At 43.0% G+C, this 26729-nt stretch overlaps 1 protein-coding gene and 1 non-coding gene across 3 annotated transcripts in view; both read right to left on the reverse strand.

Moving 5' to 3' along the window:
* The window catches only part of LOC110523912 (exosome RNA helicase MTR4), a 51032-nt gene extending 24540 nt beyond the window's left edge, over positions 1-26492 (reverse strand). Inside the window, exons 1-15 of one of the 2 annotated variants that reach the window (XM_036977633.1) lie at positions 26368-26492; positions 25887-26057; positions 25159-25302; positions 20240-20306; positions 20035-20097; positions 19774-19886; positions 19023-19197; positions 18643-18858; positions 18014-18112; positions 17082-17202; positions 16792-16923; positions 11112-11191; positions 10117-10227; positions 9800-9901; positions 1047-1172 (exon numbers count right to left, since the gene is read on the reverse strand). In XM_036977633.1, the coding sequence (XP_036833528.1) occupies positions 1047-1172; positions 9800-9901; positions 10117-10227; positions 11112-11191; positions 16792-16923; positions 17082-17202; positions 18014-18112; positions 18643-18858; positions 19023-19197; positions 19774-19886; positions 20035-20097; positions 20240-20306; positions 25159-25302; positions 25887-25978 (1641 nt within the window). In that variant the 5' untranslated portion in view covers positions 25979-26057; positions 26368-26492. Of the gene's footprint in view, positions 1-1046; positions 1173-9799; positions 9902-10116; positions 10228-11111; positions 11192-16791; positions 16924-17081; positions 17203-18013; positions 18113-18642; positions 18859-19022; positions 19198-19773; positions 19887-20034; positions 20098-20239; positions 20307-25158; positions 25303-25886; positions 26226-26367 lie in introns of those variants that run through there. The other variant, XM_021603057.2, reaches the window with a different exon arrangement.
* On the reverse strand, positions 18323-18451 carry LOC118964775. Its single transcript, XR_005051968.1, has one exon. It is a non-coding gene; the product is annotated as a small nucleolar RNA SNORA35 (small nucleolar RNA).
* Positions 26493-26729: the final 237 nt, after the last annotated feature.

A 26729-nucleotide genomic window follows, 5' to 3' on the forward strand; every position in this document is an offset into this window, starting at 1 on the left:
ACTGCCTTTGTCGTCTGTGAAAGATGGTGTTGTGCAAGCCTTAAGACGCTTCAACCCAGGACCAACGACACAAGGGACCAGGAAGAGATGGAGGACAGACCGTTCCCCTGAGAGAACCTCTACAATACAGGACCACCTAAATGGAAAGAAAGGTTTGCGCTTTGGGGTTTCAGGCTTGCAAGCCAGTTAACCAAACCAAGGCTCCAAGGGTCCCTGATTGTATTAAGACTCCCTAAAGACTTGAGGTTTGAATACGAGAGTCAGTTAAACAAACCAAGAGCTGATAGATCCCTGATTATATCAAGACTAAGGATTCCCTATAGGTTAGGAGAAGTGCTTGGCTGAGGCGGAGTGAGTGTGTGCTTGCAAATGACCTGAAGGTCAGGAATGAGCTACAGTTTAGGGGAAGTGTTTTTCTACACAGGCATGTCCATCTGTCCTTGTCTCTCTCTGCTCTGTGTGTGCGCGTGTAAATGACCCGAGGGTCGGGAAGTAGCTCTGTGACCCAGTAGAGAACCCCAAAACGACCGACTCACTCCATTACTGCGGCTCAGGAGAATATTAGGGTTCTTGGCTCCGGTTGTGCTTGTAAACCCCTGCCCTCTCTTCCCCCCCCTCTGTGCAATCATTCATAGAGCCTGTACGTCACCCGGACAGTGTGTGGAGGGGAGGACTGCGTCGTTTTAAAAACACTAGGGGAGATGTCTTGGCCCGAGAACCATTGTGAGATCATCACAGCAGGGGTTAGGATCAGTGCAAGATTCAAGAGTAACTGATCTGGTGCTGAAAGTGTTTTACAACTGGACTACTAGGTGTTCTGGGACTCATATAGTGTACATACTAAGATGTGTTCTATAACCCCTAAAATAAAATATATCAGATCAATGCCAACACTGCAGGCACCCCAATCATTCATGTGTGTGTATTGACATTCTGTACACACACACATGGAGAAAAGTTATGAGGATGATCCTTCTGTATGAAAATGACACACACACACAGCTGTTATTCAAAGCCCCAGTGTGCAGTCTGTGTTTCGTCGGTACCTTAAGCAGCTGTTTCCCAATTGCAGGGCTCATCTTCTCATCCACCATGAAGATGACGATACCCCTCTCATCCATCCCTCTCCTGCCAGCTCGACCGGACATCTGGATGTACTCACCAGACGTGATCTAACACAGAGACAGAGAGCACAGCACATAAATATTGTCACTAATAATAGCCACAGCTGTCAAAACACACATGCTTGCTCGCTCACAGACACACAAATAGCAGCCACGTCAATATTCACACATGCATGGACATCTTTTGCGTGGGAGAAGTAGTTCAGAAATGTGGAGCTAGTACCAATGACAGAAGGTAAACTATTTGGCCTAATCGTCATTAGAAAGGTGTACGGAATCAGATTAATTTACTCAAATAAAGGCCAATTCTCTTTTAGATGCATTCCTCTGAAACAAAGCCAAGAACAGTGAGTGGAGGTTTGTGGAGGATCCGCAAGTCAATATTAAGAAGGTGTTAAGTTTTGTACACACACACACACACACACAACCAGTCAAAAGTTCACATTCTCGTTCAAGGGTTTTTCAAAATGTTTAACATTTTCTACGTTGTATAATAATACTGAAGACATCTAAACTATGAAATGACACATATAGAATAATGTAAAACAAAAAAGGTGTTACACAAAAAACATGTTATATGGGAGATTCTTCAAAGTAGCCACCCTTTGCCTTGACAGCTTGGCATTCTCTCAACCAGATTCCTGAGGTAGTCACCTGGAATGCATTTACATTAACAGGTGTGCTTTGTTAAAAGTGAATTAGTGGAATTACTTTAAGACATGAAGGTCAGTCAATATGGAACATTTCAAGAACTTTTACAATTTCTTCAAGTGCAGTTGCAAAAACCATCAAGCGGTATGATGAAACTGGATCTCATGAGGACCGCCACAGGAAAGGAAGACCCATAGTTACCTCTGCTGCAGAGAAAAGGTTCATTAGAGTTAACTGCACCTCAGAAATTGCAGCCCAAATAAATGCTTCACAGAGTTCAAGTAACATAAATCAACTGCCCAATTGAGACTGTGTGAATCAGACCTTCATGGTCGAATTGTTGCAAAGAAACCACTACTAAAGGACACCAATAAGAAGAGACTTGCTTGGGCCAAGAAACACGAGCAATGGACATTAGACCGGTGGAAATCTGACCTTTTGTCTGATGAGTCCAAATTTGAGATTTTTGGTTCCAACCGCCGTGTCTTTGTGAGACGTAGAGTAGGTGAAGGGTTGATATGCACATCTGTGGTTACCACCGTGAAGCATGGAGGTGGTGGTGTGATGGTGCTTTGCTGGTGACAGTCTGATTTATTTAGAATTCAAGGCACACGTAACCAGCATGGCTACCACAGCACTCTGCAGCAATATGCCATCCAATCTGGTTTGTGCCTAGCGTGACTATCATTCGTTTTTCAACAGGACAATGACCCAACACACCTCCAGGCTGCATAAGGGCTATCTGACCAAGAAGGATGACCTTCCAACAGGACAACGACCCTAAGCACACAGCAAAGACAACTCAGGAGTGGTGTCCTTGAGTGGCCCAGTCAGAGCCCAGACTTAAACCCGATCAAACATCTCTGGAGGGACTGAAAAATAGGTGCGCAGCAACGCTCCCCATCCAACCTGACAGAGCTTGAGAGGATAAAAGTCCTGAGTAAAGGGTCTGAACGCTTATGCAAATGTAATCTTTTTTTTTAATTGCATATAAATTTGCAGGGCATTGTGTGTACATTAAGGGGGAAAAAACTATATTTTAGAATAAGGCTGTAATGTAACAAAATGTGGAGAAAGTAAAGGGGTCTGAATAATTTCCGAATGCATTGTGTGTGTGTGTGTGTGTGTGTGTGTGTAATTATTTTTTTTACCGGTTATGATGGTTATTTTATTTTAATTTTACCTTTATTTAACTTGGCACGTCAGTTAAGAATAAATTCTTATTTTCAATGATGGCCTAGGAACAGTGGGTTAACTGCCTTTTTCAGGGGCAGAACGACAGATCTGCACCTCGTCAGCTCGGGGATTCGATCGTGCAACCTTCCGGTTACTAGTCCGACGGTCGTCATCCATAACCGTAGGTTATACGGTAATTGTGCCAGCACTAGTTGCAACGTGCACTAACACCTCTTCAGAACATTAACATGGAGAAGAGCTGCAACGGCTTGATTTGCCACTTGGTTTATAAACCCTCTGCTTTAGTAAAGCTGCCTGCCACACATGGCCCTGATTAAAATCACCAGATTCCATTTGGTCTCGGACATAAACATTACTTACTCTGCCACGAACGAGCTAATCCAAACAGTTCCTTTTATGCCTTTGTCAAGCAGATTCAATTCTAATCTCTTGGGCGTTGTTGGTGCTCTACAACATTTGGTCCCGGGTTTAACACTGGCACGGGGCTATACTCTCTCCTTACATCTCGGAGATACTCACACACACCATGACAGAGCCAGAGGAGAGCTAAGAGGGGGCAGTCACCCCGTGAAAGGGCCCTGGATCTCTCCCTTTTGCTTTGTGATGGGAGGGATGGAGGGAGAGGAGGAAGGAAGGCCTTGACTGCATGCGTGGTGTTCTGGCGTCAGTTCTCCCACCCCAGATGTTCCTCGTAAGCCCCTTTTTTCTCTCTCCCGCTCTCTATCCAGCGAGCAATCGCTCTCTCCTCTCTCTCTCTCTCTCTCTCTCTCCCCATCCCCGAGCCAAAGGGGTAATAATCCAGCCCTTTTCTTCCCAACAGCTTGATTCACGACCGGTCTTGTGACCCCCAGCTCCTCACATAAACATTGTGGCTGTTTATCTTTGTCAGAGCTTCCCTGGCTCCCGCCATGGCTTTATAAAGGCGTCGCACAAACACGCAGCGGAAATGAGGAAGCCTCGAGATGAAAAGTCAAACAGAGAGAGCTCTGCACTACATCAAGTTAACCCTGGGTTCATCTGTCAGTCTGATTGCAATATAGCAGGGATTACCCAGATTGAGACACGTGTACTGTGTTTATCCAAACCTAATGATGGCTATTAATCATTCCAGGTAGTGATGAAACTAGGGCTGTGGCGGTAATTACATTTTGTCAACCGGTGATTGTCAAGCAAATAACTGTCTCAAACACATTTAGCATCTCCTGGCTTCCACGTATAACCTACAAGCCACTGATGCAGAACTTTGAAACATCTACATTTAAAAAGTCTAATAAATTAAATACATCACAATAAATCCATTATTTTATTTTAGAGAGGTCTAAAGAAACATGATATGAAGAAAATGTAGTCTACTTCAGAAGAACAGAATAGCATACTCTGCGGTCCTGATCTGGCTATGGGCTACACTAATTTAGCAGACAAGCTGTGCTTCGAATTCCGTGGCATTATATTATAGTATGAAGAATAGAACTGAATATAGCTGAATAAAACAGGATATTTTCTCCAGAGTATTTGAGGGAGTGCGCACATGCGGCTATTCTGTGTTGAGCGATTAATAAAAGAAACAGGTTTTCCTATAGGCTTAATTGGAGTTACTCCCGGCTGGGCACACCAAAGCACAACTCTTACATGGCTCTCAGTCACGTGATCGAGTCTCTCTCACAGGCTACAAGTGAAGACCGTCACATCTGGGACACAACTGCGCGCGTCCTTATCCAATTCCGAGGTGCATACTGAAGCTATTGGAAGAACTGTCCACATTTAATTTGTCAGCCAACAAGATGAACAGCAAAAGCACTAGCCTAGGTCAATCTACGATCCCCCATAGTATTCTATCCTGTGCGGAAATAAATATTCCAAACAGTCTGACACTTTCACATGCGATAGATCCCAAATTAATACAAACACCAGCATCCCTGTTTTTTTTTTAGTAATGAGGCTTACGAAACAGATCATAACGTTTAAGCTTAAAATATTGATTAACCATTAGACTATTTGTTCAAATTATAAGTGCAGTAACGCGCACACGGCAATCGGCTAAAAGTGTTCAATTTGAAAAATAAAAGGAGCCGCTAGCCAGCACCTCGCCTAAATAGGTGTGCGTTTCTTTCGCCTCTAGATTAAATGTGTTCCATTAGCAGGAAAATACCCTTCTCAAAAGTGACTAAAAATGTGATTATGCATGTAATGCTTTTATTATAAAAAAGGTGCATTTTTATGGTGAAAATTCGTCCTACACTCGCTCGCTGCATATGTATGCCAGTTAGGCTCGAGACCTGTTGAAAAGCGGAAGAATACTACTTAAAATTAAGAACAATTTGGCCACTTCAGTTGTGATACAAACGTTGGGCCATATGTCTTGATTCAAATACATTCAAAGGGTACAAGATGCGACTAACGATATGAAAAAAGTTGCATGAAAGGCATGAGCTCTGCTTTGTTTTGTTTTTTGCGCAGGATGTACACACTTCATCAGTCTCTCATTCTCAATTTGACAAGCACTTGATAATGACTTGAATTTCCTGGTGGCAAATATATCATTCACAAGTGATACGCTAATATTGTCACCCATCAGACTATTCTTGATTTAATCTGGTCTTTATATATACACACTAAATAATATACAGTGTCTCAGACCACTTGACTTTTACCACATTTTGTTACGTTAGTCTTATTCTATAATGTATTCATTCAAATCGTCAGCAATCTGCACACATTCACCCCATAATGACAAAGCGAAAACAGGTTTGTAGAAATGTTTGCAAATGTATTAAAAATGAAATATTTTATTTACATAAGTAATCGGACCCTTTGCAATGAGATTTGAAATTGAACTCAGGTGCATGTTGTTCCCATTGATCATCCTTGAGATGTTTTTACAACTTGAAGTCAATTGATTGGACATGATTTGGAAAGGCACACACCTGTCTATACAAGGTCCCACAGTTGACAGTGCATGCCAGAGCAAAAACCAAGCCATGAGGTCAATAAAAATTGTCTGTACAGCTCCGAGACAGGATTGTGTTGAGGCACAGATCTGAGGAAGGGTACCAAAACATTTCCGTATCATTGAAGGTCCCCAAGAACACAGTGGCCTCCACCATTCTTAAATGGAAGAAGTTTGGAACCACCAAGACTCTTCCTAGAGCTGGCCAAACAACCAATCTCTGTGGAGATAGGAGAACCTTCCAGAAGGACAACCATCCCTGCAGCACCAATCAGGCCTTTATGGTAGAGTGACCAGACAGAAGCCACTCCTCAGTAAAAGGTACATGACAGCCCGCTTGGAGTTTGCCAAAAGGCATCTAAAGACTCTCAGACCATGAGAAACAAGATTCTCTGGTTTGATGAAACCAAGATTGAACTCTTTGGCCTGAAGTAGGGCAGATTTTTCAAGTTTTCATAACAATCGGAAATCGGTATTTTTGGGTGCCGATTTGCCGTTTTTTTTTTACACCTTTATTTAATCTTTATTTAACCAGGCAAGTCAGTTACACATTCTTATTTTCAATGACGGCCTAGGAACGGTGGGTTAACTGCCTCGTTCAGGAGCAGAAAGACAGATTTTCACCTTGTCAGCTCGGGGGATCCAATCTTGCAACGTTACAGTTAACCTGTTGGATCTCTAGGGGCGCTATTTCATTTTTGGATAAAAAACATTCCCGTTTTAAGCGCGATATTTTGTCACGAAAAGATGCTCGACTATGCATATTCTTGACAGTTTTTGAAAGAAAACACTGAAGTTTCAGAATCTGCAAAGATATTGTCTGTAAGTGCCCCAGAACTCATTCTACAGGCGAAACCAAGATGAAACGTCAAACAGGAAATGAGCAGAATTTCTGAAGCTCTGTTTTCTAATGTCTCCTTATATGGCTGTGAATGCGACAGGAATAAGCTTAGACCTTCTGCCGTTTCCCCAAGATGTCGGCAGCATTGTGACGTATTTGTAGGCATATCATTGGAAGATTGACCATAAGAGACTACATTTTCCAAGTGTCCGCCTGGTGTCCTGCGTCGAAATTGGTGCGCAAAGCCAAGTGCAAGTATTTTTCCATTTGATTGAGAGGAGAAACCATGCTTCCACGAACGATATATCATCGAAGAGATATGTGAAAAACACCTTGAGGATTGATTCTAAACCACGTTTGCCATGTTTTCAGTCGATATTATGGAGTTAATTTGGAAAAAAGTTCGCGTTTTGAGGACTGAATTTTCAGGGTTTTTTTGTAGCCAAATGTGATGTACAAAACGGAGCTGTTTCTAATACACAAAGAATATTTTTGGAAAAAACTGAGCATTTGCTATCTAACTGAGTCTCCTCATTGAAAACATCCGAAGTTCTTCGAAGGTAAATTTTATTTTAAGGCTTTTATGTTTTTGTTGAAATGTTGCGTGCTGGATGCTAACGCTAATGCTAACGCTAAATGCTACGCTAGCTAGCTACTTTTACACAAATGATTGTTTTCCTATGGTTGAGAAACATATTTTGAAAATCTGAGATGACAGTGTTGTTTACAAAAGGCTAAGCTTGAGAGATGGCATATTTATTTCATTTCATTTGCGATTTTCATGAATAGTTAACGTTGCGTTATGGTAATGAGCTTGAGTCTGTATTCACGATACCGGATCCGGGATGGGGAGATCAGAGAGGTTAACTAGTCCAGCGCAACAACGACCTGCCTCTCTCTCGTTGCACCCCACAAGTAGCCTGCCTGTTACGCAAATGCAGTAAGCCAAGGTAAGTTGCTAGCTAGCATGAAACTTATCTTATAAAAAAAAAAATCAACCATAATCACTAGTTAACTACACATGGTTGATGATATTACTAGATATTATCTAGCATGTCCTGTGTTGCATATTATCTGACTGAGCATACAAGTATCTAAGTATCTGACCGAGCGGTGGTAGGCAGAAGCAGGCGCGTAAACATTCATTCAAACAGCACTTTGGTGTGTTTTGCCAGCAGCTCTTTGTTGTGCGTCAAGCATTGCGCTGTTTATGACTTCAAACCTATCAACTCCCGAGATGAGGCTGGTGTGACCGAAGTGAAATGGCTAGCTAGTTAGCGCGCACTAATTGCGTTTCAAACGTCACTCACTCTGAGCCTTGGGGTGGTTGTGTCCCTTGCTCTGCATGGGTAACGCTGCTTCGATGTGGTGGCTGTTGTCGTTGTGTTGCTGGTTCGTGCCCAGGGAGGAGCGAGAAGAGGAACGGAAGCTATACTGTTACACTGGCAATACTAAAGTGCCTATAAGAACATCCAATGGTTAATGAAATACAAATGGTAGAGGGAAATAGTCCTATAATAACTACAACCTAAAACTTCTTACCTGGGAATATTGAAGACTCATGTTAAAAGGAACCACCAGCTTTCATATGTTCTCATTTTCTGAGCAAGGAACTTAAACGTTAGCTTTTTTACATGGCACATATTGCACTTTTACTTTCTTCTACAATACTTTGTTTTTGCATTATTTAAAGCAAATTGAACATGTTTCATTATTTATTTGAGGCTAAATTGATTTTATTGATGTATCATTTTAAGTTAAAATAAGTGTTCATTCAGTATTGCTGTAATTGTCATTATTACAAATAAATGTATTTATTATTTTTTATTATTATTTATTTAATTAATTAAATCGGCCGATTAATTGGTATTGGCTTTTTTTGGTCCTCCAATAATCGGTATTGAAAAATCATAATCGGTCAACCTCTACTAGCAACCTTGCGGTTACTGGCCCAACGCTCTAACCACTAGGCTTCCTGCCGCCCCTGATTACCGTGACTAAACAGTCACTTGGAATTTGACTGCCATCATGACTCGTTACCGCTACACAGCCCTAGATGAAACTGTGTAATGAATAAAATGCCCCCATGAGTCAGTCAGTCACTAACATAATGATATGACCCGGTCTTTACTAATGTGACACAATCCCAGTCCTGGGTTTAGCCAGTCAAACAGGAGGGACTGAGGACGTTGGGAGATCAACTGGACACTTCATTGACTGCAAGGGGAATACTATGACCATACAGTGGGTTATGCTCCTCCATGAACTAAGATTATTAACAGGGATGTGCATCATTCCCTTTCAAAACCATTTGATACATATCTACATACACGGGCTCCGATACGATACAGGAACACTGCGTTTTAGTTTGAAACGATCCAGTGTAATTCGGTTTGATTAGAAGAACGAATTGATGAGATTCGGTTCGATATGATTCAACGCGCTAACATTTTCCATTCCACATTAAAAATCTGCTGCTGGTGAAGATCATGAGTTGCCCCAATTACCATGTAGGCTATAGCCAGATGAGAGTTGTCTCCCCGGCGGTAGCTAAGGTTACTTTCATTCAGGTAAAACAATTTTCAACCGCGTATTTGATTCCAAAACATTACTTAGCAAAATACAACTAATAAAGCCTAAAATTGCACAAGTCATTTTACAAACATTTGTATGCTGAAGGTGTGCAAGATACAGAATAGGCCAACCTCATTGGTCAGCGCGAGAAGCTGCTCACAGCGCGCAGTTTGACTACGCCTGGGGTTGTCCGACATGCAAATGATTTGTAGATCAATGAGTGTCAACACAATTACATGCTTAGTTCCACACGGAAGGTATTTTCGGAAGGTACAGTAATATGTGCAAAACATTTTAGTGAACCAGCGATTCTAACGTTTGAATCAATTTCCTAATCGATGGCTTGTGGTCCCGAGGACAGATGCACTCGTAACCCGGACCGATGTATATCTGTGAATCTTTACATCCCTAATGATAAAGTAGTAGGTAAGTAATTAACAGAAGGCTTTTTTAAAGGAGTATTACCCAGCGGAAGTCTTTGCCATCAAACTTGCGTGCGTTGGTGAACAGGACAGTGCGGGCGGGCATGTTGATGCCCATGGCAAAGGTCTCTGTGGCGAACAAGGCCTGTGGAGAGAGGACAATGTTACATTCAGCATACTTACTCCTATTGAAACAAAAAAGCAAGGCCTTCGGGTTATAGCCTTTTCACACTACAGAGCTGAGATGAGCAGAGCTGTACTGGCCTTGTTATGCATCCATAATAGTTGCTGGAACGACAATATCCGAAAACGGTTGGTATAATTCAATGAGAGATCCAGGTGAGCTCCAGACAGGCCTACCTTGAGAAGCCCCTCAGAGAACAGGATCTCAATGGTTTCCTTTAGGATGGGGAGGAGTCCTCCATGATGAATCCCTATACCTCTCTTCAATAGAGGCAGGACGTGCTCCACCTGGAAACACACAGCAAGAATAATCAGACATTTGATTAACAACACATTTCTTGTCAACGGTAGCACAAAGATATGTCAAAGATAGCAGAACAAAGCCAAAGCTGGCACGGTCTACAATAGAAGTGAAGCCATACAACAATCAAGTAAGATCAAATGTATACAAAAGCTGCTCACACTAGCATGAGGCAGCAATCCATCTTAAGGACAATAGAAAGAATGTGCCTGTCCTCCTCTGACCCTAGCAGAGCCGCGATCCCACATGGTCGTGACCGTTAACAAGCCTGCGGAGCCGGCTTTCATAGCATAGCAGCCTTCTCCTGACATCTGTACTGCTCTACAAAATAACGACCACCGCTGAGTCTAACGAAACTGCACTATGAGAGACAACCGCACAGAAGAACAAATCCAATACAGCCTGAACTTACGGCATCAAGGGAACGAAAATACTGTATGTGTGTGTGTGTGTGTAAATTCAAAGCCACCAGAAGGAGCCACAAAGAGAGTGTGGAAACTTTTACAGTGCCCTCTTAAAAAGCTACTTATATAGACCCTCCAAAATAATAAATAGTGTCGTTAAAGACACTAACAGCTTACAGACGGTAGGCAATTAAAGTCACAGTTATAAAAACTTAGGACACTAAAGAGGCCTTTCTACTGACTCTGAAAAACACCAAAAGAAAGATGCTCAGGGTCCCTGCTCATCTGCGTGAACGTGCCTTGGGCATGCTACAAGGAGGCACTCTGCCCAGTCATGTGAAATCCATAGATCAGAGCAAAATGAATTTATTTCAATTGACTTAATTTCTTGTATGAACAAAATTGTTGAAATTGTTGTGTTTATATTTTTCAGTATATTTTCAAATCAATCAATGAGAAGTACTCACCTGGGGCAGCTTCTTGTCATCGTCTGACAGACAGTCTATGGCATTGTTGAACACCTCCTCCACCAGCTTCTTCTCCTCATCTGGAAAAACAAACGGAACAGATTTACATATTCATTCACACATTTAATTAACAAATCAGACGTGTGTATTGTGCATTCTGCCACCTGACCGATAGAGGAGTCACTCAAAAGCTAAACGTTACCCTTCTGACAGAGCAGGGAGTGTGTTTTGTTCTGTCCGAGGCCAATGTTGAATACTTTGTAGAAATACAGAAAAGTACTCATGCTTGATATGGATTCAACGTCATTGGAAGACAAAGTCGTTTGGATGTGATAAGAGTACGTCTTAGCTTCTCAGCTATCATCCAACCATAATTCGATGGTGTAAAAGAAATCGATTGAGAAAGATGCGGAATTCAGCCCCATTCTGTGTGATTCATGCAGGCTTTGTAGGTCTGATGCAGACCTGATTATCATTTCCATATATTCCACACCACAAAGACTAAGCCACAGGCGTCAAACTCATTCCAAGGAGGGCTGTGTCTGCACTTTCACACCTCCCTTGTACTTAATTGACCAACCAATGACACTCATTTGTAGGAACTCCCTTCACCTGGTTGCCTAGATGTTAATTGGACAGGAAATAAACAAGCATACACTCTGCCCTCAATGGAAAGGGTTTGGTGTAAGCCAATGTGCATCAGAGTGTGCCTCTCCTCACCCTCCACCCAACTGCCTGTCACAGATGTAGGCCTAACCAGAGCTGACTCTAGTTGAGAAATGGTTCCTCAGGTTATTGCTAGAGGACGACCGATTAATCGGCATGGCCGATTAATTACGGCCGATTTCAAGTTCTCATAACCATCGGTAATCGGCCTTTTTGGACGCCAATTATGTCCGATTACATTGCAATTAATGAGGAAACTGCAGGCTGACCACCTGTTACGCGAGTGCAGCGTCAAAAGGACCCTGTGGCTGCGATGAGCCACGGTAAGTTGCTAGCTAGCATTGAACTTATCTTGTAAAAAACAATCAATCTTCACAATCACTACTTAACTACACATGGTTGATGATATTACTAGGTTAACTAGCTTGTCCTGCGTTGCATATTATCAATGCGGTGCCTGTTAATTTATCATTGAATCACTTCGCCAAACAGATGATGATTTAACAAAAAAACGCATTCGCAAAAAAAAAATACATTCGTTGCACAAAATGTACCTAACCATAAACATCGATGCCTTTCTTAAAATCAATACAGAAGTATATTCTTTTAAACCTGCATATTTAGTTAAAATAAATGCATGTTAGCAGGCAATATTAACTAGGGAAGTTGTGTCACTTCTCTTGCATTCAGTGCAAGCAGAGTCAGGGTATATGCAACAGTTTGGGCTGCCTGGCTCGTTGCGAACTGTGTTTCTTCCTAACAAAAAACGTAATTCATTTGACAGAATTTTACCTTATTATGACATAACATTGAAGGTTGTGCAATGTAACAGCAATATTTAGACTTAGGGTTGCCACCTGATTGACAAAATAAGGAATGGTTCCGTATTTCACTGAAAGTTTCCGTATTTGACCATATTAAATGACCAAAAGCTCGTATGTGTGTGTTTAATATAATTAAGTCTACGATTTGATATTTGAGAGCAGTCTGGCTGAGCGGTGGTAGGCAGCAGCAGGCTCGTAAACAGTCATTCAAACAGCACTTTGCGAGCAGCTCTTAGCAATGCTTGAAGCACAGCGCTGTTTATGACTTCAAGTCTATAAACCCCAGAGATTAGGCTGGCAATACTAAAGTGCCTAAAAGAACATCCAATAGTCAAATGTACATGTAAATAGTTGATGCGTCATAATTCCTATAATAACTACTTAACTGGGAATATTGAACCACCAGCTTTCATATGTTCTCATGTTCTGAAACGTTAGCTTTTTTTACATGGCACATATTGCACTTTTATGTTCTTCTCCAACACTGTTTTTCCACTATTTGAACCAAATTGAACATGTTTCGTTATTTATGAGACTAAATAGATTTTATGTATTATATTAAGTTAAAATAAAAGGGTTCATTGTTCATTCAGTATTGTTGTAACTGTCATTATTACAAAGATATATAAAAATCGTCTGATTAAATCAGTATTGGCTTTTTTTGGTCCTCCAATAATCAGTATTGGCATTGAAAATTCATAATCGGTCTACCTCTAGTTATTGCTGTTAAGTGTCCATAGTAAGGCTGTGCCATGGTCCACTGCTCCCCGAGAAGGCCTACACTGCAGTGAGGACAGTCCCAGGGTAGCAGTAAAACCACATGGACAGAATGACAGAACGAGAGAGCAAGCAAACAAACCACAGCCCACGGGCAGGCCACTTGGCTTACGTCAGCTCTCTGGCACTGGGCCCAAACGTAAACACTTTAAATACACACACGTAGACCTACACATACACACACAAACGCATTTCCACACACACAAACTAGTTTCCATCACATGGAGACAAACTCATCTCAAGAGTAATATAATATACACACACACACGGATACCGTTTTGGCTCAGAGATCTTATAACAGAAACAGTCACACGTTAAACTCTAAACACACAACTGCCATGCGACTACGGGCACAAGAGGTGCCTGAGTAGTGTGTAAAGTAGAGTGGTGTCAGCATGACCACACCAGCAATCCATAGTAACCAGGTCAGCACCAGAAAAGTATTCTAATGAATTATAAAGGCCATCCGTCTGATATACTATTTATATAACAGTGTGACTTCATCAGATAACCATTATATACTAAACAAAAATATAAACCGCAACATGTAAAGTGTTGGTCCCATGTTTCATGAGCTGAAATAAATGACCTCCGAAATGTTCCATACACACAAAAAGCTTCTCACATTTTGTGCACAAATTTGCTGCCAAGATATTCCATCCACCTGACAGGTGTGGCATGTCAAGAAGCTGATTAAACGACATGATCATTACACAGGTGCACCTTGTGCTGGGGGACAGTAAAAGAGCACTAAAATGTGCAGTATTGTCACAACACAATGCCACAAATGTCAAATTGAGGGCGTGTGCAATTGCCATGCTGACTGCAGGAATGTCCACCAGAGCTGTTGCCAGAGAATTGAATGTTCATTTCTCTACCATAACATGCGTCCAACCTTTTAGAGAACTTGGCAGTACGTCCAACCGGCCTCACAACCACAGACCACGTGTAAACACGCCAGCCCATACTTTACATTAGCGGCGGAGATGTTGAAAAAATGTTCTCCAGCACCAAGACAACAACAGATGGCAACCTATGATTAAAAAAGCAAGCCATTTCATATTCAGGAAATGCAGGACTGATATTTTGATGTGCAACCTGGCGCGCTAGAGAATTTTGACGACATCTTGGTGCATTTTGGGCTAAAGGCTATAATATGGATAAGGATACGGTCCTACTAAAACTTCACAGCGCTACTTGATGCAGATGGAGCGCAAATGGAGCGCCCTGCACGGGTCTGACTACAGCCTACTCCGGTTGTAAAGTGGTGCTATGAACTCAATATAAAAAAATAAAAGTTACAAATACATAATGTACTCACAGAAAGCTGTATGTCCGCTAACTAAAACAATGTTATTTGCTTTAAAAATGTAAATGTTTTCCTACAATAGCATTTTGAGCAACAGTTATATGCTTGTGCGTCTCAGAATGCATCTCTACCACCTCCGTGAGAGGGAGTGAGTTCGCAGCACACAGTGAAACAAGCACAGGCAGATACTTTCATAGCCTACGCAATATGTTGATTCGTGCTATCATTGTTGACCAAATAACGGTTTTAGAACAATCGGCCGGAATATTGTGTCGCAAAAATCACAGAAAGTTACAGACGGGTAAGAGGAAGGCTGCGTCGGTAATTTTCGGGTTTATCGTCAAAGTTCTAGTCAAGCGGCCCGATCCAGTGTCACACAGCTGCCTTGCATGCAGAGTAAGCCATGCAGGCACCATAAGCCGCGTAAGTAAGCCATGTCCGACAGTTCCATAAACACAGCCTAGAAACAAATATGTCATAAAAGATTAAAGCCCAGACAGTTCATTAATTAAAAGAGAGCGAGAGAGCGAGTCAGAAGGGGGAGTGGAACGTGGCTCCAATTAGGCTACTACCACCCTCTTACACCACAGAGACATAATATAGCTAGCCTAAACCTGAAGACAGGCCAGCAGCTCTGTTTCTATAAAGACTACTAATACAAAACTACGTCTTATCCCACAGTGCTGCAGCTTATTACATTTTTATTAAACGCTCATCTATTAAGTAATGTGATAAACAGGCATTAGGTTCAGAAGAGAGCAAGACGGAAAACAAAAGTATTTGACTTTCCATCATATAGGCACATCACTCAAGCGAGAGCACTAGCACCGCCTAGATAGGATTTTACGAAGAATTCCTCAAGCCCTCAGGATAAATCACACCTCGTATAGTCAGATTGTTTGTTTGTGTAAGTAGAACATCTTACACCAGATGTGTCAGTGTGTTGCAAAGCAAAAACAAACCAAGCGAGTGAGAAACGCACAACGTCAAAATATTTGCTCGGGAACTGGAGCACATGCTCAAGTCAACTCCATTACAAACAGAATCCTCCTGTGGTCAGGATGGGGGGGGGGGGGGGGGGGGGGGGGGGTAGAAACCTCTGTTGCCAAGGGCCTGGCTCCAGCCAAGCCAAGAGAAATCTGCTCCATCTTTATCAATACAGTCGTCTCTCCTCCCTCCAGAGACTGACCGGGCAGATGAGAAAGTACAACACCCATATTCATATCAACTCGATGAGAGATCGTTCACATCATGCCCAGTGGAAAGAGAGCATTTGGCGTTCTTGGATGTTTTAACTGACTTCATCGAAATCGCACACAAAAGCACACACGATTCGCCAGCTACGCAGGGCGGACTCTGACACGCGCGTTCTTCAGTTAGGCCTAACCAAATTAGATCTGCAGCCCAGATTCATCCTGCTGCTCAGGGTCATCTTGCAGCGAATCAGCACAGGCTGCATAACCTACTGGCAAAGAGCGTGTAGTCAAGTATTGGGGGGCAAATCTATGGCAGCGTCTGAAGTGACACCCTATTCCCTATATAATGCACTACTTTCAGTGGCAATGACTCAAATGGCACTATATAGGTAATAGGGTGCTGTATTGACAGGATGCCATGCATTTCTGAGTGGTATGTGCGTTCACATCAGCGGATTTAGTTAGTATCATCAGTCAACCCCCCCCCCCAAAGAGAGCGAGAACAGTGAGATGTGTACAGTTAATAGAAAACATAATATTGAATGACTCGAGTGATGCCGATTATTAAAAACACCCCTAGCAAACTTCATGACTTATACCTGCCCCACCTTTCGAGGGAGTACATGATTGACTTCATTCGGCACCAAACAGAAGGGAGGGGGGGGGGGGGGGGGGGGGGGGGGGGGGGGGGGGGGGGGACACACTACCTGAACTTCTCCAATTAAGGAACACCCTTTTCCGTTGAAAAGCGCTTTGCTACGGTGTGCCCTAATGAATTTCCATTGGGGCACGGTGTTACCCACATCACTCATTGAAGGAGTAGCTACCGCTATTGAAGTCGAGCTTGGACACCTGCAGGGAGTATCGTTAGGCTATTAAACTGTATATCATTATGGGGATAACTATACCTGTGTTGAAGTCGAGCTTGGACACCTGCAGGGCATAGGCCTCACACTCCTTCTTACTGAAGCTAAAGATGATGACCGGCTGGAAGTTCCGCTCCATGATCATTTTAACAATCTTAAACACGTTGGATGGCCCTAAAGAGAAACACAACCACATTGAGAACAAAAAAAGGCAACCATTTTGAAACCCTAATTTAGATGACACTGAATCCCCTGACAAAACTACTCCCACAAATACTTCCGCTATTCTAAAAGAACGTAATGGTTTATCGGTCTTAGTCACACACACACACCTCGTGTCCCTCCTTTGCGCCCCTTGGGGTCCCATTTGCCCCCTCCGCTGCTGCCTCCAGAGTCACCAGTGTCTCTCAGCACCTGCATGGCCGTGTTGAAGTTGTCCTCCCTGAACTCTCCCTGGAGGAGACAAGTCAAGCAAAGGATCAACAGCCAACTTTAACCCGACAGTACACCAGGCAGACAAACTGGCCCCATTTCACATTCTGCAACAAGCTGACTAAGATCGAACCACAACTCAGGTGGGTCTTGTGTGGTGAAGGATAACAATTATTTACAGCATGTTTTATTCCCTGTACCCTTGGTAGTGAGATTGTTGTGTGTTCAGTACCTAATGAGAGTAAACTCTCACCAAATGTTATTTGTTGAAAGTGTGGAATATGTCAGTGATGCGGGATGCATTCTAATCACAAATCGTGCGTGGGAATCTTCGGATATTATGCACCTGACCCCATTGTTCAGGAAACAACACATTGAGCTATTCCTGGAGGTGTGACTGGTCCGCACTCTAAGCTACTAATTGTATGTTTAGCCTAATACCTAACAGCATGTTTAGTCACTGACCGACATTGTACAACAAACCTAAATAATGAAGTGAGAGTTTCCCGGCACAGAAAGGCATTCTGGGCTGAGTTTCCAATAAGCATGGTAGCACTAAGATTATTTAAATTCTACTGAAACTAAATTGACTAAAGATTATCTTAGTGCTATGATGCTTTTGGGAAACCCAGCCCTGCTCAACACAACACTAGATTATCTTTATGGCTACATCTATTCAATTATTGTACAAGGAACCGAATTAAGTATATTTCCACTGACAGGCTGTGCATTATCTCTCTGTGTGTGTGTGTGTGTGTAGTAAATGCAGAATGTCATGTATTATTGTCCTAGTCAAGACCGAGGAAACCTCGAGCTTTGTGCGTTTCCTTACGTTCTCATCCACCACAAGGTGAAGTCCGTCGCCACCTGCTGGGAAGATGTAGTGCTGCAGGGGGGTGGGCCGGAAGTCAGTGTACACCACGTGACAGGGCTACATGGGGACAGGTGGAAGGAAGTCAACAACATGAGCACCTAACGACAATCCCTGAAATTCTTTTAAACCATTTCGTTAAAACAATTACGCTTGATGCATGTCTATACAGTTAACACAAACATGTTTACAAGAGACAAGAACAAGTCAATTGTATGAGAGCACCTGATGCTTGATACACAAGTAAGCAGACAAGGGATATTTTCGGCTGTGTTTTCTCAGCCTTCGGAATGGAGAGGCCGGTGTTGTGGCCCTGCCTTTCTGCAGACTGAGGTTTATCTGGCAATGGAAGGAGACTGGACAGCCAAGGGGACAGCAGCTGATCACTAGACAGGGCAGGGGTAAGGGAAATGCCTTGTAGGGTAGTCCCAACCAGGTCTTGACGAACCTTTGGACCTTTTAACGGTCACCCCGACACCTTGGCCCAAGCGATTCAAACCCCTTGACGAGGTCTCTAGTTGTTGGGTTAAGGTCGCTCCGTGGTAGCCTACACACATCGATAAAAGTAAATACATTTATTTTTTCTTTACCTGTCTGTGGAGGTGGCAGATCCATTCAGCGAACTGCTTGGCGTTTGGGATGGTGGCGGACAGGAAGACATAGTGGACGTTGTCAGGAAGCAGGATGATGGTCTCCTCCCACACCACGCCACGCTCGGCATCTCTCATGTAATGGATCTCATCGAAGATGACCCAGGCCACCTCTCTCATGACCTCTGACCCTCGGTACAACATGCTCCTCAGGATCTGAAACACAGAAACAAATGAAATGTCAACATAATCAATCATTTTCAAACTAGACAGACTAGTAACACTAGAGAAAAATGTAAGTACAACTTAGTCATATTCTAGCTCAGCCTAAAGACACAGTGGAGATTGTTGGCGAGAATAATGTAATTATAATGGCATACTTCGGTAGTCATGATGAGGCAGGAGGCGGTGGGGTTGATGGTGACATCACCGGTCATCAGGCCAACATCCTGGAACTCTTCGTACATCTCTCTGTACTTCTGGTTACTCAGAGCTTTGATGGGGCTGGTGAAGATGACCCTCTGCTTCTCCCTCAGAGCTAGAGCTATGGCATACCTGGATGAGAAAGGGAGAGGGCGGGAAAGTGAGTAAGAGGCTTTTTCTGGTGAGGGCAAAGCCAATGGCGCAGTCACCGACCTAAGATTTTAGAGGTCCTCCCGTTGGCTACGTTGACAATTTAGCTGTTTTAAAGCTAATTTCCTGCAATTCTACACATTTTGCAATTGCTTATTCTATTATAAGCGGAACATTAGAACAAAATAATTGCGGGGCCATGACAAAAAATACTCCTGAATGCATCATTTTGATTCTCCCCGACTTTAAAATTGTATTTAGTGAGTGTCAATTCTCAAAGATGATCTTACAAAAATTCATACTTAATATCTTGTTTTAGTTGTTTAAGTTCATACTGAAAATACAGTTTTGGATGGGAAAATGTTCTTAAAAACTCAGTTGAAAACAATCCAGTATTTCACTCATCAAACGCGCAAAACATCTGAACACACTCGTACTCTTTTCCCACCATCTTGCTAACCCGATACATACTGTGCTGCACAGTACATTACAGTTCGGCTTAGTTCGGCCAAACTCAGTAGTGTTAAACCTGAAAGGGTATCAGCATATCAAACTCACTCTGCACAGACAGTCTTTCCTGCAGAGGTGTGGGCAGACACAAGCACTGACTGGTTGTTATCGATACACAGAATGGCCTCACGTTGGAAGGGATCCAGAACGAAGGGGTACTCCTACAAAAAGAGATCAGTTGGATGTTAGCAGGAACACAGATGGGTGGATTGGAGTCATTTGACAAGGCAATGTCAAAGGCCACGAGTTTCAGACTGCGCTCTCAAAGTATCCCAATCCAATCAGTGGACTGATGTACCGTTACAGTACCTTGGCTGCTTTCCCCACACGAGGCTTAAGCTGGTTGTACTCCTCATTGGCTGGTAGGGCCACCTGTCAAGGTAAAGAAAGCAGATTTTCAGTAAAGGGAACCAAGATGTAATATTGAGATATAGGCCTACCTAGGTTGCATAAATACATTTTTTAATATGAAGTCATTAAATTCGTATTTCAAAAGTCCTGTGAGCGCTCTTACCTCGTGGTTGCATCCTTCCACTGTCTCAACCGGCTCCACCCTCACCTTGGGCATGCAGTCGGCAAGACTGAAAAAGCCAGTTTCACATTCATCAGTATTCAATCCATTAACCAACCATGATAATAATTCACATTTCTTTGCAGATCATATAGTCATGAAGCTAATTGTGTCTATAACAAGACAATAACATCACACAACAACACTAATCTTGCCTCGCCAATGTTCTTTTTTTCCTAAGGTCTGCGGCAGTCGGTAGAGATGAAAGCAGTGGGCTGGATTAGAACCCGTGCTGCAGGGGTAGCTAGCTATACAGTGGGGAGAACAAGTATTTGATACACTGCCGATTTTGCAGGGTTTCCTACTTACAAAGCATGTAGAGGTCTGTAATTTTTTATCATAGGTACACTTCAACTGTGAGAGACGGAATCTAAAACAAAAATCCAGAAAATCACATTGTATGATTTTTAAGTCATTAATTAGCATTTTATTGCATGACATAAGTATTTGATACATCAGAATAGCAGAACTTAATATTTGGTACAGAAACCTTTGTTTGCAAGATCATACGTTTCCTGTAGTTCTTGACCAGGTTTGCACACACTGCAGCAGGGATTTTGGCCCACTCCTCCATAAAGACCTTCTCCAGATCCTTCAGGTTTCAGGGCTGTCGCTGGGCAATACGGACTTTCAGCTCCCTCCAAAGATGTTCTATTGGGTTCAGGTCTGGAGACTGGCTAGGCAACTCCAGGACCTTGAGATGCTTCTTACGAAGCCACTCCTTAGTTGCCCTGGCAGTGTGTTTCGGGTCATTGTCATGCTGGAAAACCCAGCCAAGACCCATCTTCAATGCTCTTACTGAGGGAAGGAGGTTGTTGGCCAAGATCTCGCGATACCTGGCCCCATCCATCCTCCCCTCAATACGGTGCAGTCGTCCTGTCCCATTTTCAGAAAAGCATCCCCAAATAATGATGTTTCCACCTCCATGCTTCACGGTTGGGATAGTGTTCTTGGGGTTGTACTCATCCTTCTTCTTCCTCCAAACACGGCGAGTGGAGTTTAGACCAAAAAGCTAAACATTTTTCTCATCAGACCACATGACCTTCTCCCATTCCTCCTCTGGATCATCCACATGGTCATTGGCAAACTTCAGACGGGCCTGGACATGCGCTGGCTTGAACAGGCGTAGTGTTACTAATGGTTTTCTTTAAGACTGTGGTCCCAGCTCTCTTCAGGTCATTGACCAGGTCCTGCTGTGTAGTTCTGGGCTGATCCCTCACCTTCCTCATGATCATTGATGCCCCATGAGGTGAGATCTTGCATGGAGCCCCAGACCGAGGGTGATTGGCCGTCATCTTGAACTACTTCCATTTTGTAATAATTGCGCCAACAGTTGTTGCCTTCTCACCAAGCTGCTTGCTTGCCTATTGTCCTGTAGTCCATCCCAGCCTTGTGCAGGTCTACAATTTTACCCCTGATGTCCTTACACAGCTCTCTGGTCTTGGCCATTGTGGAGAGGTTGGAGTCTGTTTGATCGAGTGTGTGGACAGGTGTCTTTTATACAGGTAACGAGTTCAAACAGGTGTAGTTAATACAGGTAATGAGTGGAGAACAGGAGGGCTTCTTAAAGAAAAACTAACAGGTCTGTGCGAGCCGGAATTCTTACTCGTTGGTAGGTGATCAAATACTTATGTCATGCAATAAAATGCAAATTAATTACTTAAAAATCATACAATGTGATTTTCTGGATTTTTGTTACAGACCTCTACATGCTTTGTAAGTAGGAAAACCTGCAAAATCGGCAGTGTATCAAATACTTGTTCTCCCCACTGTATCTAATCCGGAGGTAGCCATTGATCATGACTCCGTTCCATTACACATAAGATTAATGGACGGACGAAGGCGTCTTCTGTAGGGGGGGTGGGGTTTGTTAACACGCATCGCTTGCGATAAGGTTTTGGAAGCGTAAGGGCCCTATCTTATTGAGAAGGAAAAAAAGGTTAAATTAACACACATTGGTAGGGTTGGGGTTTCCATGTCACAGCACTATTTTACAGAAAACAGACAAAAGATAGAGTTGACTACATTTGCTAATTAGCTATGTGTCCAAACACCTGTGTAAACAGAATTGATTAACGGCTCATGGTGAAATCATAACGGCATACAGGAACTCAAGTCCTTTTGTTCACCTGACCTAGAATTCCTACCAATCAAATGCCGACCGCATTATCTCCCAAGAGACTTCTCTTCGATTATAGTCACAGCCGTGTATTCCCCCCCCCCCCCCCCCCCCCCCCCCAAACAGATACCACGATGGCCCTAAAATAACTTAACTGGACTACTAAACTGGAAACCATATATCCTGAGGCTGCATTTATTGTAACTGGGGATTTTAACATTGACATATACGCTGACTCTGAGTTTATTAGGAAGAGCATTGGAGATTTTGTACCCACGGTGACTATTAAAACCTTCCCTAACCAGAAACCGTGGATTGATGGCAGCATTCAAGCAAAACTGAAAGCGCGAACCACCGCATTAAATCATGGCCTGAGGACTGGAAACATGACCGAATACAAACAGTGTAGCTATTCCCTCCGCAAGGCAATCGAACAAGCAAAGCGTCAGTAGAGACAAAGTAGAGTTGCATTTCAACATCTTAAACACGAGAAGTATGTGGCAGGGTCTACAGACAATCACAGATTACAAAAACAAAACCAGGCCCGTCGACCTCTTGCTCCCAGACAAATTAAACAACTTCTTTGTGCGCTTTGAGGACAATACAGTGCCAATGACACAGCCTGCTACCAAATACTGTGGGCTCTCCTTCTCCGTGGCCGACGTGAGTAAGACATTTAAGTGTTTTAACCCTCGCTAGGCTACCGGCCCAGACGGCATCCCTAGCCGCGTCCTCTGAGCATGCGCAAACCAGCTGGCTGGTGTGTTTACGGACAGATTCAATCTCTCCCTATCCCAGTCTGCTGTCCCCAAATGCTTCAAGATGGCCACCATTGTTCCCAATCCCAAGAAAGCAAAGGTAACTTAACTAAATGACTAATTCCCCGTAGCACTCACTTCTGTCATCATGAAGTGCTTTGAGAGACTAGCCTAGGATCATATCACCTCCACCTTACCTGATACCCTAGATCCACTCCAATTTGCTTACCACAATCGCCATCACACTGCACTTTCCCATCTGGACAAGAGGAATACCTACGCAAGAATTCTGTTCATTGACTACAGCTCAGCATTCAACACCATAGTACCCTCCAAACTCATCATTAAGCTTGAGACCGTGGGTCTAAACCCCGCCCTTTGCAATTGGGTCTTGGACATTGACGGGCCGCCCCCAGGTGGTGAAGGTGGGAAACAACATCTCCACCCCGCTGATCCTCAACACTGGGGCCCCACAAGGGTGCGTTCTCAGTCCTCTCCTGTACTCCCTGTTCACCTATGACTGTGTGGCCATGCATGCCTCCAACTCAATCATCAAGGTTGCAGACAACACTACAGTGGTAGGCTTGATTACCAACAACGTCGAGACAGCCTACAGGGAGGACGTGAGGGCCCTCGGAGTGTGGTGTCAGGAAAACAACCTCTCACTCAACGTCAACAAAAGAGATGATCGTGGACTTCAGGAAACAGCAGAGGGTGCACCCCCCTATCCACATCGACGGGACAGTAGTGGAGAGGGTGTTAAATTCCGTAGCGTACACATCACGGACAAACTGAAATAGTCCACCCACACAGACTGTGGTGAATAAGGCGTAACAGTGTCTCTTCAACCTCAGGAGGCTGAAGAAATTTGGCTTGTCACCTAAAACCCTCACAAACTTTTAGATGCACAATCGAGAGCATCTTGTCGGGGTGTATCACGGCCTGGTACGGCAACGGCACTGCCTTCAACCGCAAGGCTCTCAAGAGGGTAGTGCGGTCTGCACAACACATCACCGGGGGCAAACTACCTGCCCTCCAGGACACGTACAGCACTTGATGTCACAGGAAGGCCAAAAAGATCATCAAGGACAACCACCACCCGAGCCACTGCCTGTTCACCCCACTATCATCCAGAAGGCGAGGTCAGTACAGGTGCATCAAAGCTGGGATCGAGAGACTGAAAAACAGCTTCTACCTTTAGGTCATCGCTAACATAGAGGCTGCTGCCAACATACAGACCCAAATCACTGGCCACTTTAATAAATGGATTCAATAAAGTTATCACTAGTCACTTTAAATAATGCCACTTTAATAGTGATTACATATGAGATGAGTAATGTAGGATATGTATATACTGTATTTTATACCATCTTGCCTATGCCGCACGGCCATCGCACATCCATATATGTATATGTACATATTCTTATTCCATCCCCTTACAATGTGTGTATAAGGTAGTCTTTGTGAATTTGTTATATTACTTGTTAGATATTACTGCACTGTCGGAACTAGAAGTACAAGCATTTTGCTACACTCGCATTAACATCTGCTAACCATGTGTACGTGACCATGTGTGCTAACCATGTGCACCATGTGTACGTACACCACAAAGCGTGTTGTACCAAAAAAAATACTGTCGGTTGCAACTGTTAAAACCATTGAATTGTTAGATACTACTCCGCTGTTGGAGCGATGAACACAAGTATTTCGCTACACCCGCAATAACATCTGCTAGAAATGTGTATGTGATCAATAAAATGTTATTTGATCAGGTTACAGTAAGTGCGTATTTTGCATTTGTTAAATTATTTTGTGTGATATGAAAGGTATTTATATTTCAAGAACCGTACCATTTAAACAGAACACGTAAGCTCCTTGGACTAAGGAGTAAAGTTAGGCTCCATTAGTCCAATATTGGGCACATCCAATATTGGGCTAAGACCACCCCAGCCCAAAAATCTAGCCTTGTTCAAAGTCAATCTTACTTGATCTCCTCTGTAGAAAGAGTCTCCAGCTTGGACCTCTTCCCAAACACCACCTCATCTGTCCCGTTGTTGTCTGCTTCCCGCTTACTCTTGGCTGCATAGAACTCAGCCTTTCCTCCTTTGCCATTTTTACTGGTCGATTTCCTAATGGAAGGGAATATTTTACGGCAATGTTACTTTAAGACAGAAACAAGTACTTTCTGCAGCCCCATATGTTGGTAGGTATTATTCCTCAGCAATTTCTGGCTGATATTTGAATATTTAAACTTAAATGTTATCTAACTAAGGAACATAGACCAGCCAATCAAAATAATCAGATATGAAATCCAGGACAATACCACCACTTAAAAAAATATTCAAATAGTTAATCACTACATATGACTATGGAGAGTATGGAGGGCCAGATAAAATAAAAGTTGACACACTGGACTGCATCCTACATAACTAACATAGTTCACATTTTCAACAAATAAAATGTTGAGAGCTTATTCTCATTAGCTAGGTAGTAAACACACAACAATCTAACTACCAAGGGTCTGGGATGAAACAAACACAATGCCGGTGTAAACGTGGGCAATGTGCTGTAGCTAGCTAGATACTGTAGCATTAACATTGAGGTCTAACGTTAGCCCTGATGCCCCCTGCGCGTGTTCTCATTTGATAGTAGTCTATGTCACTACTTGAACGAAACATCTCCCTAACTGAGTTAAACCCCAAAGCATACATACCCCTTTTCAGGTACCGCTAGTTTCTTTTTAGTTGAAGTTGTTTGTTCTTCATCAAACACGCTGAACAAATCGTCACCAAAGGCATCCGCCATGATTACAAGAGGAAAGCACACAAATCCCACAATGCAAATGCACAGCAATATCACTTCCTGTACAGCATCCGGAAACGATCTAGTCATAACACGGGGAAAATATTTTTTACTTGTTTTACTATTCATAAAACTAGCCACCGCATTATCAAAGACAGTACAGTATGAGGATAGGATAAAACTGCTTCTCCAACAAAAATTCCCTTTCACACTTGTCGGTCATCGGGTGTCTCACGCCGAGCTGCGCATGTGCAAACTGTCAAATTAAAGGCACTCCTTCGATATAATGTTGTTTTTGACGATAATGAAAACGTGTCAGTTTGTCACTCTCGTAAGATTTGAGTAATAACATGTTCAGCTATTTAATACATTGGCTTATATCTAGGTTGTACCTTTAGATTTCGAGAAAATGAACAACTCAGGAACAATTTGTGCTTCTCTCATTGACTTCTCAAACCCCGGTCTGATCTGTTTGTCTGTTTCGCAAGCTTTCACAAAAGTCTCGCAATGTGCGCATTGCAAACCAATGTTAAAAGTGTATGCCGCCACCTACTGTGTTGGAGTGTGTGGTATACACTCCAACACATAACATATAATAATACAACATATGCTCCAACATTTCATCGACCATACACTCCATACACAAACCATTCATATGCTTGCCAACCAGATGTAATGACAAGTTCAATGTACAATATCCTAAGCGCAATTGAGCAAACACCACCTCTTCCTTCCTAATCTGACCTTTGAATCT

This window comes from Oncorhynchus mykiss, chromosome 5 (assembly GCF_013265735.2).
Source record: "Oncorhynchus mykiss isolate Arlee chromosome 5, USDA_OmykA_1.1, whole genome shotgun sequence".
NCBI lineage: Eukaryota > Metazoa > Chordata > Actinopteri > Salmoniformes > Salmonidae > Oncorhynchus > Oncorhynchus mykiss.